An 18508-nucleotide genomic window follows, 5' to 3' on the forward strand; every position below is an offset into this window, starting at 1 on the left:
TGATCGGTATGCTCATCAACCTTTCGGTTCGCAGCAAATGGGGCATAATGTTGACGACTATCTCGCGGGGCAAAACAAACGCTGATGAACCGTCAACGGACTGGAGCACATTCGCAGTCCTATCTCGGATGATCTTTTGGCCTGTCTGTTTCGTATTACGGCCGACTAGCAATGATGGTGATGATGACGATGACGGCGATGATGAAAACAGGAACATGTGCCCGACACGGTGGATGAATAATAACCCTCGAAACAACCTCGGTGCGCTGATCATCAACAGCGTATTCATTCATAAAATTCAATGTGTGTCACGCTTTTGTAAGAGACAGACTGGCATTTACTTTTGCTAGGTACCATTGATTAACAATTCGGCTCACGAGTTAAGTTCACAGTGCCGTATGCTAGGTGGTCTTGGATGATGCTCTTCCAACGAAATACTTGAAATCTAGTAGAAGAAATTGTGATTTCTGGTCGGAGTACAGAATCCGGTTTTCATTTTCAGCATATTTCTCCTACACTTCATCATCACAATCACATTGACCTTTCTGTCCTGTGATTTTACTGCCTACCTTCGTACCACTATGCGGTAATATTCACGAGTCCTACGAACTACGCATATAAATGGGGCTGCTCAATGACAGAGATCGCCATTTATGAATATACGATATTAATTGGAATTTTATTTAAATTATCCACATGTTACCCATCTATGGATGGGCGGGTTGCGACTATGCGAATAAACAAAAAAGCTACCGCTGTATGCTGTTCACACTCAACCATCATGGTAAATATATCGTACAGGGTATCTTCGGAATCACATGCATCCAGAGGCGGATGTAGTGGAAGCTAATTAGGTTGATAATATGATTTCCAGTAAGCCAACAAAGGTGAAACCGGTCGAAGTGATTATCGCAAATTATGACCAAATGTTCCGTAAACATTTAGGATCGCCATTCCTTTCAATACTTGATGGCATCGACATATCAGTATTTGGAAACAAATAAATAGCCTGTTTCAATCCACCAAATGATGCAAAATGCCTTTCTCAAATTCCCCATATTTTCATAGGGGAGAGCGGGGCTAAACACTTTTTAGAAATTGAAAAAGAACACCCTTTACAACTATGTTTTTACCCAAGATATCTATACCGTTGTGTAACTACAACCTTCATCTACAATTCCCAATTTGCGATTTAGAAAAATGTACAATATCAAATTTTTGTGACACTTCCACCCTATCCTATACACAATTTGATTATAACCGTTAAGTCATCTAATTTCGCAATTCTGCGATGTAAGAAAAATATGCAATAGTTTCCCGAGTAAAGTCTAACATCAAAATGAGAACAAATTGAAATCTGATTATGATAGCAACATCAGATTAAAATCCTAATATGATATCGACTCATCAAATTATCAATTAATATCACATTATGCTACCATTTTGCTGTTTAAAGGCAAAAGTTTTGTGAACCTCAAAAAATATTAAAATCAACAACCTAGTGAATCCATTGAAATTGAGCAAATTTCAAATGGCAACACAAAAATACAAAGTTAAGTTTCAGTGGAAGAATCATTCATTTAAACCTATGTTGCCTTTTACAAAAATGCTTTGACTTCCTGTCGAGATCCTGCAGTTGACCGCAACCATAACCGCGAAGAAACGATTTTTTTTCAACTTTTAGGCAAATAATGCTTCTTCTTTTTAATCTCGAGAATATTGGTGTCGAACTACAAGAGCTTTAAAATAACAATTATCAAAAAAATCGAAACCCTGATTTTTTTAATTTAATTTTTTTGGTTAATTTTGAAATTATTGAGAAAGAAAAATTAATTTTTTAACTTTTTCGGATTACTTTGTAATTATTGAGAAAAAAAATCAAAAATTTTTTTCAGTGTATATTTTTTTAGAGTGCCCAATCGATTCCCTACAACTTTTTCCTGAACGCCATTTTCGTACAATTAACGGTTTCCGAGTTACAACGATTTGAAAAAGGCAATTTTTGTGAAATGCAAAAATACATACACCCTTTTTAAAAATCAGTCGTGAGTCGGATTGACCTCTCCATCGGTTCAAAACTTATGGTTTGCCATACTGAAGCTATGTGCAAAGTTTCATTCAAATCGGAGAAGGTCGAGTCTGATGATCTGCTAAGCATTTTTGGAATTGCTCTACAGTGCACAGAAATCAAATGTACTAAAAAAAATAGGAAATTTCAAAAAACAATCAGTCAAATCCGTACACGTTTTAATAAGAACACGATTTACGTCAAACTGAATTGACTGAGCATCATCCAACTAACCGACGTTTGTCTGTCACAAGTAAGTCGATACACAAAGTAAATCCATGGAACGAAATAATAATTCCCTATGTACTACTGTAAGATTCTTCAAAAGACTTTTCTTTGATTATTACATTAAAACTAGATTTTTTTCTGGGTATAAACTAACGTAACACACAAAGTTTTGTAGATTTTTTTACGTTTTTTGGAATCGTCACTTGAAAAATCAGATTTTGAAATTTTAATAACACTTCATCTCGTAACTCCGAGACTGGATTGTGGAGGTAATTTCCGAAGAAAATTTACTAGCAACCTACGTTCGAGAAAAACAGTTAAGTCAGATCTGAGAACGTGAAATGAGTTTCATTTGAAAGTTGGTGACCATTATTTCCTGTATTTACGATATGGGAAACTGTAACCGGCTCCGTCAAAAAACAGTTCGTTTGGCCATCACCTAACAAAACCAATAAATTGAAACAGTTCTCAGTGAAATTAGGAAAAAAAATTACGTTTACATTTGAATTTTGAAACAAACACTCTGCAATTCCGAAACCGTAAGTCGGATCCAGACGAAATTAAATAGAAAACTTTACGACCATAAGATCTTTCGTTTGAAACTAAGTTTGAGAAATCAATTTCAACATATCTGAGAAAATGAAGTGTTAGTTCTATTTTTGGACTATTTTATTACTATTTCCGGTAGTTCCGAATACAGAAACATTCCGGTAGTTTCGAAAACAGAACTTTTAATATTAGTAGATGTTACATTAAATTAAAATGTATTTCATTCAATATCATGGCAACATCTACCTCAAGTCATGTTACCTTCTATGATATTGGGGAAGATGGGAGTAAAACGCACCTCCGGGGCAAAATGCATTCCATGATTTGTTTGAAGTTCAGATTGCTATAAAATTTTGGTAGCTATGGATTATTCATATGTGGTATAATGAACAAAAACAAATAATGTCGTTATTGTAAATAATTTTTACATTTTCTTGCAGTTTAACATCTCAAAAATATTGTGTCAAAATTTCAAATCAATCGGAACAAAACTGTCAAAATACCAGAAATATATTGATGCTCACTTTTTGAGAAAAAAATTTAAACGCGTTTTTCTGAAAACCAAGTCCGTGAACACGATCCTGCAAAATCTACTGAACCGATTCTTCTCAAACTTGGAACATACCTTCTTCGTATAAAAGGCTTCCATCCAACGTTTTTGGAATTTTTTCCATTTTTATATTATGGTAGTTTTTCACCTCAAAATTGGCGGAAAATGTAGCGAAAGATCGTATTTTTGCTTGAATATTCCGGGAACTGTTAAAAAAAATCAAAATTATAACTTGAGAACGACGGAGGGGGGAGAAGTTACTCGTACTTTAAGTACATTTAAGAACATTTTTGATTTCAGATATTTCTACGCCGAGTTATCGTGTTCACCGCGCAACGTGATTATCCACAGAAGTTTTGGAAAATGCTCTGTTACAGCCCTGTTTTTCAATATTAAAGACTGTCCCAGAAAGTAAGGACGCACTTTGATTTCGCTGTAAATAATTCACAATTGTTAGATATTCAAATTTTATTCGATATACTGATAATATTATATCCAACTGAGGGTTAGCAGGACCTTTTTTTTTCGACCCGTTTTCGGTTTATCCTCGAAGGTGTTATTTTTGCTATCCTTCTCAGTGACAGTCCGCGTTCTGTGCACCATTTGTACACAATTTTTCGACGTTGTTCTGCTGAAAGTCCACGCATTTCGAAACAAACTAATGAAAACGAATAAACAACTGCACAAGTGGTTAGATAAGAGTGTAAACAACAGGACGCAGCCATAAAAATTGATAGATTCTGAACCATTGCGAAATGGCTGCGGTTTTTGGTTGCGTCCATACTGTCTGGGAGAGTCTTTAATATACGGAAATTTGACTAAATATTTTTTTAATGATGCATCATAATGCAAAAAGAGTTTGAATAAATTTGCTTTAGCTGTTTTTCCGTAGAAGATTACAAAAAATTAATTAATTAAGATATGTAACCTTTTCCTTGGGGGGGTGCGTATTACTCCATCTTTCCCTAGATCCTGCAAAGTTGAAAAGAATATTCAAAACTAAACCACAATTCTTTGCTTTGTAGTCTATGTATAAATTATTGTTTTAGTGAAGATTTTTTACAAATTTTTGAACTAATTATATTTTAAGAGCTCACTGTTCTCCATTTTCCAATTCAAATTTTTCACACTGTAAATTCACGTAGTTTGTTTGACGTTTGGTTAATTCGCGTAAACTGTGTGTGATAATTCTATCCATTTTAGAGGATTGTTCGTCGCGTAAAACATTTAATTTGACGTATGAAACTCTTTCACTTGATTTTTAAGTAAGTCGAACGTAAATATTTATTTGAGTCTATATGAGCAAGGCAAAAAGGGGAAAGTGAAAATAAGCTATTTTGAATAATCCGAAATTTCATTAATCTATCGGTTTAAAATGAAATTTCTGTTCTCCGAGTTATCCGTAAGTTGATATGTCAAAAATTATATTACCGAACGATCGGTAATCAATTCAATTAACTAACAACCGATCAATAAATGAGAATTTTGGGTACCATTTATTATTATTGATTCGCTTAAAAATAATTCAAAACCCAGATAATTGTATGTCCATTACAGAAAATTCGATTTTGCTTTACACTGAAACAGAAAGTTGTATCAGCTTCACCAAAAATCATGCCTGATACGTGTCAGTGACCGGCTCTAGGGATTATGAAAGCACAATACATGCTACATAATCAGGTTCTATAACAAATAACTGACGGAAATAGCGATGATGTAAAGAATTTTGCACGTTCAACTTTCCACGGAGGCGCGCTGACAAAGCCTGAATAGAAGTGATGTCATGGGCTGAAGCAACGAGATAATATGAACACAATACACAAATGTGTACCTCAATGTACAGACATCTTTTCAAACATGATGTCTTGTTGTATTTGCATTCAGCCTGTTGAAATTTTCGGTTGTTTTGTTATATTAACATTTGCTTAGTCGAGGATTTGTTTGGGATGACGGGAAGCAAAACTAATTGTTTCTGCGTATGGAATTTCGCGTTCGCTTTTTGCCCGGCTATCGCTTCATTACACGAATATTAATAAACTTTTAATTGGGTGATATCACCATTTTAAACACATATCGGCTATGAATGTTTATGCATATTGAACTAAATTGACAAAATTTGTCATGAGAGAAATTATTTAGCGAATTTCGACATCGACTGGCATAAGTAATTCGGGAATCCAGAAATTAAGTCATGGAAACTTATTGATAAAAAGTGACAACTGAATTCAGCAGACAATTCAACAAACATAATAAAATCATCCTACAAGGAAACATGAACAATTTGCAAACGACATGCACTCACCGGCTATCCACATATTGTATATTGATTTTACTCAATCACGTTCGATCAAAGGTAAAACAGAAGCGCTTTTGATGATATTCTCGTCCAACACCGGCTGCAGCTCCACACTTCATACAATTTCCCGTATGGCTCGAGTAAAATAAACATGTAGGAAAAAGCGCATCATAAAATCCAATTACGGTCGCCCATTGATTGTCACTTCCGAGAGCGGCAAGGCAAGCCAATGCCATGGATATCGCAATAAGAGTCATCCTCCCTCGAACAGCTCAAGCCAGCCCACCGTCAATCGTCGAGCGAAGAAACGGCGGTAGGTCGGTTGCCTTGAATAAATCACCGGTGGAGTCGTTGGTTACTGATGCACAGCTCGTTTCTGCACCCAGATCTACGACCGATGATTGAAAAATTCAAAATGTCAATAAAACTTTCCAAACCGGCGAAACAAAAGCGCTCGATAAAGTTAGTACCCTACATACATAAATCAATCACGTAACTGCCGGGAAGTCGGATGCGCACGCTTTCAGGGTTTGACTTTTATGGAGCATTGTATGCGCGCTCGTAACTTTGGTGGAGAAAAATCTAAACTCGACCTATCTAGCAGTGTCTTGGAAACCAATCTGCGCGGTCATGCGACCGTTGAAAATTAAATTAGGTGTGTACGATCTCTTTAGAAAATTCGATAGGATCGTAGAATTTCATGTAATTAAATGATTCTACTCGACTGCGGGTGATTATTCACATTCTAATTTTATCAGAACATTAGACGTATTCGAACGAATAGTAAATTATACCTCACCTAATATGGATATACCACGTTTACCTCTGAGCTGTTCAAAGCTGTTTATCGTAAAAATAGAAACTACTTCTTCATTTCAATAGTCAATAAATGAACTTAAAACAACACGCCTAGTTTTGGGCAACAGTTACGGCTATTTGCTTTTTTCTACGGAACTTACCAATTGCAATAAGTGGACTTTTATTGTTCCTACCCATACCCACTATTAAATCGCTAACTTGGAGATTCAAATTGTAGAATGACGACATTGTGTATGGAACCAACTATTGGCCTTAACTCTTCGATTCTCGTTAAGGTTCGGTGGGACAAGGAGTTGAATCGTTTTCCTGTTTATTTTCGATACAGTAGTAAAAGCCATTATATGCAAATTCAGTGACTATTTGCACTCTATACATATGTCAGACTGCAAGAGTTGCACGTAAAGTTTTGCATTACAGATTTTCTTCAGTGCGAGATAGTATCAATTGGACTCTAGCAAATCTACGATGCTCAGTTAGACGGGCTAAAAACAACCACTCATATTTATGAACCTTTTGACACCATTCATCGGAATCAAAACAGGAGTTTTTTTTTACTGCGAAAGAGCCACTCCAATCAATAGTGCAATGTTTACAGCAATATGTGCTTTCTTTTTTGCTGCCACTCATCCTTCAATGCTTCATTTGCATCCATCGCGTAACGACAAAGAAACGATTCATCAACGAACATTGTTCTGCTCAACTCAGGGTCGCGTAATCTGATATCGGGTATGCCTTGCAATCTATACCGCAAACATAAACACAAAGCTTGGCTAATCGTGCCTAAACATGCAAACAAAAAAATCGTCAACCATTTCGAAATCATTTGCAATAACACTGCATTTTAAGAGCAACCGCGAAACGCGAGATGTGTTACCAGAGCGCGGGAAAAAAAGAAAATTCCTTTCGGTGACATCATCCTAAGTGTTTGTACATCACAGAATTAAGCTTGGAGAAATTGCTCGATCAAGACCCGTTGCAAACGTAAGAAGAACTACCTAAATCATTCAAAGTTACTCAGCTAATCATTTGCCAACGTTTAAAAGCAATGGGAATGATCCAGAGCCGTAGTCAGCATTTCTGGCGCCCGAGGCAAACTCAAAAATAGTCGCTCAAAACCCAATTTCCAACAAACACCATGAAGACACACACACTATTTCATTTTTCTGTAAGGTTATCTCAAGAAACATTTTCAATTTTAGTAAATACTTGTAGCTATCTTGAGTGTTGTATCATAAATCTCGCATTGAAACTGTAAACTCAACAAAAGCCTTCTGAAAACTGTTATAAGATCATACTGCAGCCAAGTGAACAGTTCTTGATAAGTTTTATAAAGCAAAATGAAGAATTAGCATACCCCTGCGTTAAATCTATTTTGAAATGAATCAAAATTCAAGAATGTTTTAAAACCTGTTTTACGATAAACATTAAAATTAATCCATATTAAGAATATATTGGATTTTATTTACGGCTTTGAGGCCTTTTCAGAATTAAAAAAATTCCCTTTCATTTTTTATCGTAAGGAATAAGTATTATAACCAATGAAAATTATTTTTTTTGTGATTTATTGTCATTTTAGTATAAATCAGCTACGTTGCGTCAAAACTAATTCAAGGGTTCCAGAAGTGAAACATAAAAATCAATCGCATTTAATGCAAATTACACTTAACCTAAAAAGTAGTAAATTCTATAGCCCACAACACATTGACACAAAAGTAGTTTTGTGAGAGGATTGAATTAAAAATGTTTAATTGTTTAATTCTTGCTCCAGTTATTTCATTTTTGGTTATTTGTTCTTGCTCAAATCGACTCTGGAACTTTTGAGATTTCTGAAACGAACTTTTTCTTATGCCAAATGTCTTAGAATTTAAAACTTCGGGATCAAAATTAAAAAAAAAATCCTCATTCGATATCTACAATTATAAAGTTTATTTTTTAGGAAAAAAGCTCGATTCAAGAATTGAAAATTTTTTTGATATTTTCGAATCGAACTTTTTTTAAGCCTTTGTCTTAGAATTTAAAGCTTCGGGATCTAAAATTTCAAATTTTCCTAAAATTTCAAAATTTATTAGAAAAAAACTCGACTTTAGAGCTTAGAAAACTTTTGAGATTTCGAGAATGGACAATGAAACTTTTGAAATTTCCGAAATCGAATGTCTTTGTATGCTGAATGTATTAGAATTGCATTAAATGTCGAAATCTCGTGTCATAAAAAAAAGATTTTTAAAATCGAAAAAAAATTCATGCCAAATGTCTTAGAATTTCATAAAATGTCGAGATCTGGTGTTATCTCGTTCAAGGCAACTTTAGCAATAAAAAGAAATTTAGGATCTCGGAAATCTCAAAATTTCCAAAGTCTTTTGTTAAAATAAGTTTTTCGAGATGACACTAGATTTCGCCGTATCAGACAATTCTAAGACTTTTGGCATCAAGAAATATCTACCACAATGTCACCTCTGATAAAAGCTATTCAGCACTCGATGATCGAGGTCATTCAGCATCTCAAATAGGAAAAATTATCAAAAATCCAACAAAAAACATTGCCTCTCATGTAAGGCGAACGGCGCATAAAATCCACGGAAGGCTGAAGAGCATAGAATCTTTTTTTTTCCACCATCTACTATCTCAAACATATAGTTTAGTTCGAATCGATGCGACCTTACCACTGTTTGCATGTTTTTTTTCGTATTTTGAATTCCATTCCTATATAGAATTCAAAGAGTACACTCTAAAAAATTTTGAATTTTACAGGTGACTTAATACCTCATACGATGTAATTCATAAAGACCTAATTTGTCAAATGACGGAAAATTTTATTTGTAATGACTTAATGTTAGAATAGCTTGAATTTTACTGGTTTCGACTGTAACTTGCATTCTGCTAGCAGGTGCGACTGTAAGAATTTAAATGTACCTTTTACCAACCAAGCAGATGTATGCTTCTGTGGCTTAGTCGATTAACAGACGTACTTGCGATCCAATGATTCTCGGTTCAAGTCGCGGCGGTTGCTATCAGTAATCTTTTTTTATTTCAACGAATTTCATGCATGGAGTTTTAGACACAATATTAAATGTTCTTCGACGTAAATTTGCGTGCACTGCGACACTCCATTTATGTGCATCACAGAGTTTTTTAAGTGTATAGTCCTACGTCAAAACGAGCAATATCAGCGCAGTGAACAGATATCTACGCACTTGCACATATGATTAAATTTGGATCTCCAAATAGCCAATTTTCCGGAATGGTAATCCTTTTCGGGGAGGACGGGGAACCTTTCCAATGGCTTTCGGAGAATCTAAGTTTTGTTCGTCAAAAAGTTCGAAAGATTGCTCTTTGAGAATTAGATCTTTTGTAGGTTCAATCCAATAGGCGGTTCTGTATTCTAAATGACTGTAGAATTGCATTTTCATGTATATTAACCGCAAGAAATTGAGAAATTGAACAATTTTTCACCAAATCGATCATGTTTTGGTGCCTAACTCGTCTCACCCTCACTACGGCACTGGAATGATCCGGAAGGCAGGCAATTGGGCGCCGTATGAATTGAAGCCAAGGAATGTTTATTCACGTGCGTACAACTCCTTCAATGATTCAAACGAAAAAGAGTTTTCTATCGAATTGTTGCTGGCGATTAAAAGTGAGACCTCGGCTATGTATCATCATCGACGGCCGTTCAGAATGCGTTTGAACCGAGCGACCACAATACACAGATAGATACGACAAAGTAATTTCGCGACATGACAATGCTCGCCCTCATATGGCATAGCCGGTCAATCATGCTTAGAATGACTCAAATGGGAAGTTCTATCCCACCCGCCGTATAGTCCAGACATTGCAGCTTCCTATTACTTATTTGTTCCGGTTGTTGCAACTTGTCCTGGGTGAACAGCACTTCTCAAATTATGATGAAGTCAAAAAATGAATCGATTCGTGGTTTGCTGCCAAGCCAGTCGAACTTTTGAAAGAGTATCCGTGAATTGTCGAAAAGATGGGAAAAAGTAATGGTTAGGACAATACTTTGAAATTGAATTTATAAATAGGTTTTGTTAATAAAATGTCTAATTTAGAATTCATTTATTCTCCCAATAATTTGAATTAGATCAGTGAATTTGTTTTGAGTTTTATCGATTAAGTCTCTTATTCGATTATATCTCCAGAACCGAAAGTAGCAGGCGAAAGTGATCTCCGATCTTGATCAATGAATAAATAATAGTAAGAGAGAGTGTTCGGTTACCGGCACCCTTTTATTTTAAGCTCATAACGTCTGACTTAGTGCACATTATGCGGACATCTATACATCAATTAAAAGCTAAAGTCCCTAGCTAACAACTGATTAAGAAACTAAGTTGATTCCTTTGATTAGAAAAACTTTATTATCAATTTAGTAAAGTGATAGATTTTGGCCATTTCAAAAAAGGTGTTCGGTTACCGGCACCCCTAGAAATTTCGGAAAAATATAAGTAAAGAATGAAATTATTCAAAGGAAACCCAGAATTTATACTTTTCGGAGATATTTTGGACAAAAGTCTTCATTGTCTGATGGTGACTTCGCCTTGACTCTCTTGGCCGATGATTTGGATGGTGGCACCGGAGCATCTGCTGTACGAGCAACTAGATGTTTGGCCAAAACTTTGGCTTTGCTTTGTCTCGACAGCAGCCTGCATATCACTGACAATTTTTCTCGATTTGTCGAAAAAAATGTGGTGCCGGTAACCGAACACCTTGGGGTACCGGTAACCGAAATCGGTAGACATTTTGATAATGACAAAACAAATCTTTGGTTGCGAAAATTTTGGTCTTTGGTTGCATCCGGTATTAAATCACGAAATAGATCGATTTCACTTCATAAGTATTCAATCCACTCACCTTTCCGATTGATGCTCTTCAATTTATGATGCTATAAAAAAAGTTAGAAAAAACTTTTGTGTTGTTTTTCACGTAATTAAAATTTGTTTTCAATGCAGTAAAAAGTACAAGCGTCTGTTTGCTTCGGTATTCGCCACAAAAAGAATGTGCTGCTATTACACACACACATGACATTTGTCGTAATGACGCTATCTTCTTTCTGTCAAAAGCTACGGTGGGGTGCCGGCAACCGAACACCTTCCCCTAACTTTCTTTCAAACGAGCCTAAGCTTGTTAAAATTGGTCGAGCCATTTCCTAAAAAAGTGAGCGGAATGTTCTATTCCCTACCTATTGTTTCCTCAGCTCCAGTGCTCAAAACCAGCCATTTAATCCTATAGAAGGGTGCAGTACCTTGAACTACCATTGAACTAATAGGAAAGAATGCGAAAAATATGCAAACTCTTGCTAATAAAGACATATTTTGTAACATCTTCAGATGTTGAAGTCCTGGCATAACATTCCTTTTGTGGAATGCAATAGCCGATTCTTAGCGTATGGAATTTCATTGCATGGTTATCCTATTGATACTACGATCCTATTGATACTAAGAATCTAAGTCTAAATTAATTACCACACCATTTCAGTGAATTAGTATACTATTCCAGCGTGCCTTTTGAATATGGAGACATGGAGCATTCAGCTAAAAAGATCATACATCTCGTCTTTACGTCATCAGACTTGAAGTCTCTTAGTGCGTTGATCAAATTGTAGTTGAAGAACTTATCCCTTGTCCTAAACACACAAATACGCTCGTGTGCTATTGGAATGGGTGCGTTCTGAGCGAGTATTACTTTCAACTTGTCATTACCACATGAGAAGTATTTAAAATTGTCTCACTCGTCAATCTTCCTTTTCCTGCGCAGGTTCTGACTTTTCCGAATAATACGAAAGTGGTCATCCATGAAACACGCCACGAACGTATCTTCTAAGTACTTCTACTTCGCTTAGCAATTAATCTAAATTCACCAAGTGACGTATTGAAAGGCTAATCAAAGTAATTATTTCTCACACAAGTACATATAACATAAATCACGGATGGTGAAGCAGAAGACACCCAAATATATTTACGTTCATGATGCATCAAAGGAAAATCCATCTTTTTACTATAAAAAAAAAATCAACAAGTGGTGCTAATTTGGCAGCATTTGAGCACCGGCGTGTTACGAGAAACCTAAACCAAACACATTTGCTGAGCATTAATTATCGTATGTTTGTCGACTCTTTCGAACCCAGCGAACGGGAATAGGATTGAACGTTGGAAAATTTATATTTGAAGGCAGTCCGAGTGACGCTTACTTCTTATGTTAGCCTAGTTGTAATGTTTTCCAGTGCACAGTGGTTCAAAAGATCCATTTTACGCTCATAATTGATAACTCATTAAAAACGTAATTTTCGAGGTATAGTATATTCAGTGAAGTTTCTCAAAATGATAGGAACAATCGTTGGAAAATTTCATTCATATGATTAACCCCTCCGAAAATGAGATAAAAATATTATTTTAGCGCAGGGTCAACATAGGGCAAAGTAATTTCGACAAAGTTGTGCAGAAATTTCATTTCAAACAAATTTTCAGAACGTACTATTCCCGTAACTTTAGTAGAATTCATGATATAATGTATGATAAAAGGTATCAGAAAAACCAGTTTTTGTATAAAAATATATTTTTAATTTCTATGAGTTTCTCATGTTATACAAAGTTTTTCATCCTTGAAAACTACACAACTTTCTCACATATACTATGCCGCTATCATTTCAGTTTAATGAAACAGAGCCATTTTTCAAATTGTTTTAAATATAATTCTAAATTGTCTATCATCAAAAAGCGCAGAAAGGTGCAGATGAGACCACTTACATATAAAAGCTTCCATACCGTGGTTGAATTACTCGTCTGCAGGCGAGATATGTTCTTTTCAAATATCTTTGTTCTTTACATTTGTAATGATAAGGTTCATTGTATATCAGATCAGCTTTCAGTATTTCAGTATTCGTTACCATGGTAACTTTCACAATAAATGATGCGCATCAAAGCCTATGTATAGAAAATATTTGTAACCGTTACAGACGTTTTGCCTTACTCACATAGAAAGGCTATGCAATCGCTGTGAAAACCAACTTTACAACCGAGGCCCGGAGGGCCGAGTGTCATGTACCATTCGACTCAGTTCTTCGAGAACACAGAATGTTTGTGTGTGTGTGTGTGTGTATGTGACAAATAATCACACTCAATTTTCTCGGAGATAGCTAAACCGATTTTCACAAACTTAGATTCAATTGAAAGGTCGTATGGTCTCATATAATTTTCTTAAATTTCATTTGGTTCCGGAATTACAAGGAAATATGTGCAAACTTATTGAAAAATGCGCACTCAATTTACCCGGAAATTTCTTAACCGATTTTCACAAATTAGGAAGCAAATAAGAGGTCTTGAAATTCTTTTAAAAGTCCCCGAAAAGTTCATTGAGATTCCGACTTCCGGTTACAGTGCGATTAGTGAAAAATTTCAATTTCATGAGTATTTTTTCACAAGTGGTGGTGAAACGAGGTGCACATTTTTATAAAACTTACTACTAAATTCATCTAATTAACAGATCTTGTTAGTTAGTAAATATATAAAACTACTTTGGGAGAGCTAGTCCTCGGTTTCAGCTTCCGAAAGCACCGATAATAGTGAAGAAAAGCTCCAAAAACGAAACTTACTTCGATTTCTCAGCAACGGTTAAACCGATTTCACAAATCTTGATTTAAATTAAAACTCTCATTGTCTTTAAATACACTGTGTAATATCATCCAGATCCGACTTCCGGTTACGAAACTATAGGGCGATGAGTTTCAAAACATTCAAACCGTTATTCAAAATGACGATGCCAAACCGGTACACGTCGATACGTGCTGGTACTGAAGAAGAAGAAAACACCACCGGCTTTGATCCGTTCGCAGCGTGCTTTGTTCAATTTCTTAAAGCGTGCATGGTTGCAACATTTAAATCTATATCTCATAGTCCCATAGGTTGCTATTGAATTTCATCGTGCTTTCATAGGGTAAAGTGTGTTTTAAATTGCACACCGTCATTTAGAGCGACGATGCAAAAAAGGATAAGATTTTTCTAGATTTGGCTCAAAACTGATTCAATTTGTATGCTATATTAGTTACTTACTAAACGAACCGACTTCGGCTATACTGGTTCCAAGCTCCCGGTTACAGAAGTACCGGAAATAGAGGTCAAAAAGTCTAAAACAAGACTCACTCAATTTTATCATAGATGATTTGATCGATTTTCACAAACAGGCTCAAATTAGAGTTTCTATAGTCTCATAGGTTGCTGTTTGGTTCATCCTGGTCTGACTTCCGGTTCCAGATCTATACGATAAAGTGTGTTTAATCATTTAGTGCGACGATGCAAAATAAAGAAAAATTATTATAAACTTGACATAACTGTTTACAAATTGAAACGGTTATGTTAGTTCATACCCAAAGAGAGATTCTTGTTTTATTTTATCGCAGCATTTTCTAGTGATATTTTTAGAAATATAAATAATATGAAAAAGGCATCATTACACCACTAGGTGGATCACGCGGTAAAAAATAATTCGTTTTATCGGTTACGTCACTTATACCATCATATCTCCGGAACCAGAAAACATAGCCATTTGATCCTTAAGCTTGCCCAATAGAAGCTTTCAAATGAGCCTTGATCGGTAAAAATATCTTCGAAAAGTGCACACATATACACACACAGAAACATTTTCCGATCTCGTCGAACTGAGTCGAATGGTATATAACACTATGAGTCTCTGAGCCTCCGTTGGAAAGTCGAGTTTTCCAGCAATTTTAATACCTTTCCATAAAGAAAGAAGGAATTTCGGCGTATTTACGGACTTGTTTTACAAAAAAAATATATTTCATGGAAAATTTTCCTAAGCTCAAATATGATTATAGAGACTTCTTTGCGATAGATTTTGAAAATAAACTATACCGTTTATTTGTAAATACATTGAAGTTCAGTAATTTTAGACTGATTTCAGTTACTGGGTGGAAATGTACCTAAAAGAGCATTCACGCATAGGAAAAGTCACGCAAGAAACTCAAGAAACTACGGCACGCTTAAATGTACCCCAAGTATAAGTTTAATTTTTTTCTTCGAGTGTATACATGAACATCGTTATTAATTGTGAAATCTAATGCTCACTTTAAATTCAGATTGTTTTTTCCATTTTTATTCAATAAGAATGAGTTGAAACACGTTAGGATTTATTTACAAGGAGACGTAATTGAAACCAGCGAGTTATTGCAGCTCTAATATTAGCAACTCAAAAACATCATCAACTCATCATCCGTGCCATGTGATAGTAAAATAAACAAACTACAAGTCGGGTTATTTGCTCAGATGACCGTACTGTAGTCTGGTTTATTTTTACCGTCATCAGTAAGCGCCATCTGTTGTATCTACAACTTAAATACCATGTTTCCTTGGAAACAGAAATAAACAATACAGCCAATTTGTCATCCCACAGCTACAGCACAACTTTCAATGTCACAAAAATTTATCTCTTAAAATATAAAATAATATCATAGAAATTATCAAAGCCAAAAATGTCACTTGTAAAGCACTTCTCGTTCTTTATAATATAATTTTTTCGTGATTGGACCCAGCCAACCATAACACGAATCCAAAACGTCAGGTTTGGTGACACACCATTAACCCAAATCTGATACACGTAGCGCTACCCACGATTTGCCAACCCGTCTAAACCCGCACTCATGCATACTGCCCATAACCGTTAACATCTGACTGATTTGCTATTTCCGTTTTCCTTCTTTTCAGATATTTCCCCCTTCCTAGTGCCTCGGAAAAGACACACATAAACACATTTCGCAGTCATCTCTAGCAAAGCTTCGTCAGTAGCAGAACACTTAAAACGCAAAACTATTAGATCATTAAATTTCCGTTCCGGGCCCATTTTACGACCTCCGAGACGAACTCGTTCTCGAATCCACCCGCTACCGAGCATCAACGTCAACGAATTGCATCATCATCATCATCACCATCATCAGCAACATCAACAGCAACAACCTCGCCACTGCCATCGTCAAACGGCGAAGAAAACCTGCGAAGAAATGGAGCAGCTCAGTTCAAACATTTACTGAACCACTCCCCGAACTATAGAGTGCTAGCTCGTCTACTAGCAGATAGTAGTGCCGTTGTAGAACAATCTGTAACGCTAGAGGTGTTTTCCAGAAGCTACCGATTGTGTTCAAGCACTAGTACGTAAGCCGTTGCTATTTATTCCCACGAGACACGCGGTTCTGATTTCGGACTGCGAAGGACGCCCGTTTGTGGTAGTGTGAAAAGTGTGAAAAGTGAAACCGAAACCATCTCCGTCACCGTGCCGGGATAGTCACTGAACTGAGAAGTAAAACAAGATGGGAGCGCCACCTGCCAAGAAACCATTAGTCAACCGAAACCTCGTATCGCTCAAGGTTGTCCTGTTTCTGTTCTATGCCGGTGAGTGAAATGTTAGCAGTAAATGTATGGTGATGAACATGTTTGAATGAACTCAATTTGTGTGCTGGGAAATCAGAGCTGGGCAAGCAATTTGCTCTGATTGTTCAAGACAATATCTAAACCGTTCCGGGGGAACGACGGTTTAAATTTTTGTTGAATCCGAAAATATGCAGTAATTTTAATAACCTTTCATTTGACTCTAATATTGGGAAAATCGGTTCTGCAATCTCTCAGAAAAGTGAGAAACATCCGTTTTTGAGCATATGACTATTATCTTCCGTCGTTAATCGAAAACCGGGAACCAGGATAGCCAGAATTGGTTTGCCTACTAATGTGTAGTTTCAAGTCCAGTTTTTGTTCCGCCGCTTTAAGTGACGGTGTAGAATATTTAACACACTTTACACTAAAACTCCGGAACCGGAAGTCAGGAAACTCGTTTGGGACCTCTCATTTGAATTGTGGAAATCGGTCAAACCCTCGCTGAGAAAAGTGAGTGAGATCAAATTTGAAACACATGACCACTATTTCCTGTGCTTCCGGAACCATAGACCGGGAACCAGGAATCGGTTTGTTTAGTTGCCTACTGATAATGACTATCGATTTGTGGAGTTTTGAGTCCAGTTGGGAAATTTTTTTGCGGTTTTTGTTACGCCGGTATACAATATTTAACACACTCTACCCTATAAATCCGGAACCGGATCCGACTTCTGGAATTCCGTATGAGACCATGCGACCTTTCATTTGAATTTAAGATGTGGAAATCGATCAAACCATCGCTGAGAAAAATGAGTGAGATCCACTTTGGAATATATGACCATTATTTCAAGTGCTTCCGGAACCGAAGACCGGGAACCAGGATGGCCGGAATTGGTTTGTTTAGCTGCCTACTGATCGATTTGTGAAGTTTTGAGTTCAATTTAGAAAAAAAATTGCGGTTTTTGTTTCGGTTTCGTCGGTTTAAGTGACGCTGTACAATATTTAACACACTTTACCCTATAACACCGTAATCGGAAGTCGCATCCGGATGAAATTTAGAAATTTTTTTTGGCACCGTAAGACCTTTCATTTGAATCTAAGTTTATAAAAATTGGATGAGTGGTCTCTGAGAAAATCGATTTCACGTTTTTAGTTAATTTTGCACATTTTACCCCATAACACCCGAATCGGAAGTCGGACCCAGATCAATGAGAATCAATGAGACTACAAGGCCTTCATTTAAATCTCATTAAAATCGAGTGCACGTTTTCTTCATTTTTTTCACATTTTACCCCGTTACTCCCGAGCCAGAAGTCCGATCCTGGTGAAATTCAATAGCACCCTATGGGACCAAGAGACCTTTCGTTTGAATCTTAGTTTGTGAAAATCGGTCCAGCCATCTCCGAGAAACTTATATAGCTAAAATTGTTATCAACACCAGCACCGCCTTTTACCAATATCACACACTAGTAGAAGACATCCGTAGCCGTTTCGTTTTTTTATAGCGCGTACGAAATATATGGTGTTGTACATATTGTATATTGTTGTATATATTGTACATATATGGCGATTTGAAAACTTTGACACTCATCGCCCTGTAACTGCGGAATCGGAGG

General features: G+C 36.2%; 1 protein-coding gene across 6 annotated transcripts in view; it reads left to right on the top strand.

Moving 5' to 3' along the window:
* The window catches only part of LOC131435045 (uncharacterized), a 92347-nt gene that overhangs the window by 65457 nt on the left and 8382 nt on the right, over positions 1-18508 (top strand). For all 6 annotated transcript variants that reach the window (XM_058602518.1, XM_058602519.1, XM_058602521.1 and 3 more), the window contains exon 4: positions 16236-16916. In XM_058602518.1, the coding sequence (XP_058458501.1) occupies positions 16835-16916 (82 nt within the window). In that variant the 5' untranslated portion in view covers positions 16236-16834. The remainder of the gene's footprint in view (positions 1-16235; positions 16917-18508) is intronic.

Source organism: Malaya genurostris, chromosome 3 (assembly GCF_030247185.1).
Source record: "Malaya genurostris strain Urasoe2022 chromosome 3, Malgen_1.1, whole genome shotgun sequence".
In the NCBI taxonomy this organism is placed as follows: domain Eukaryota; kingdom Metazoa; phylum Arthropoda; class Insecta; order Diptera; family Culicidae; genus Malaya; species Malaya genurostris.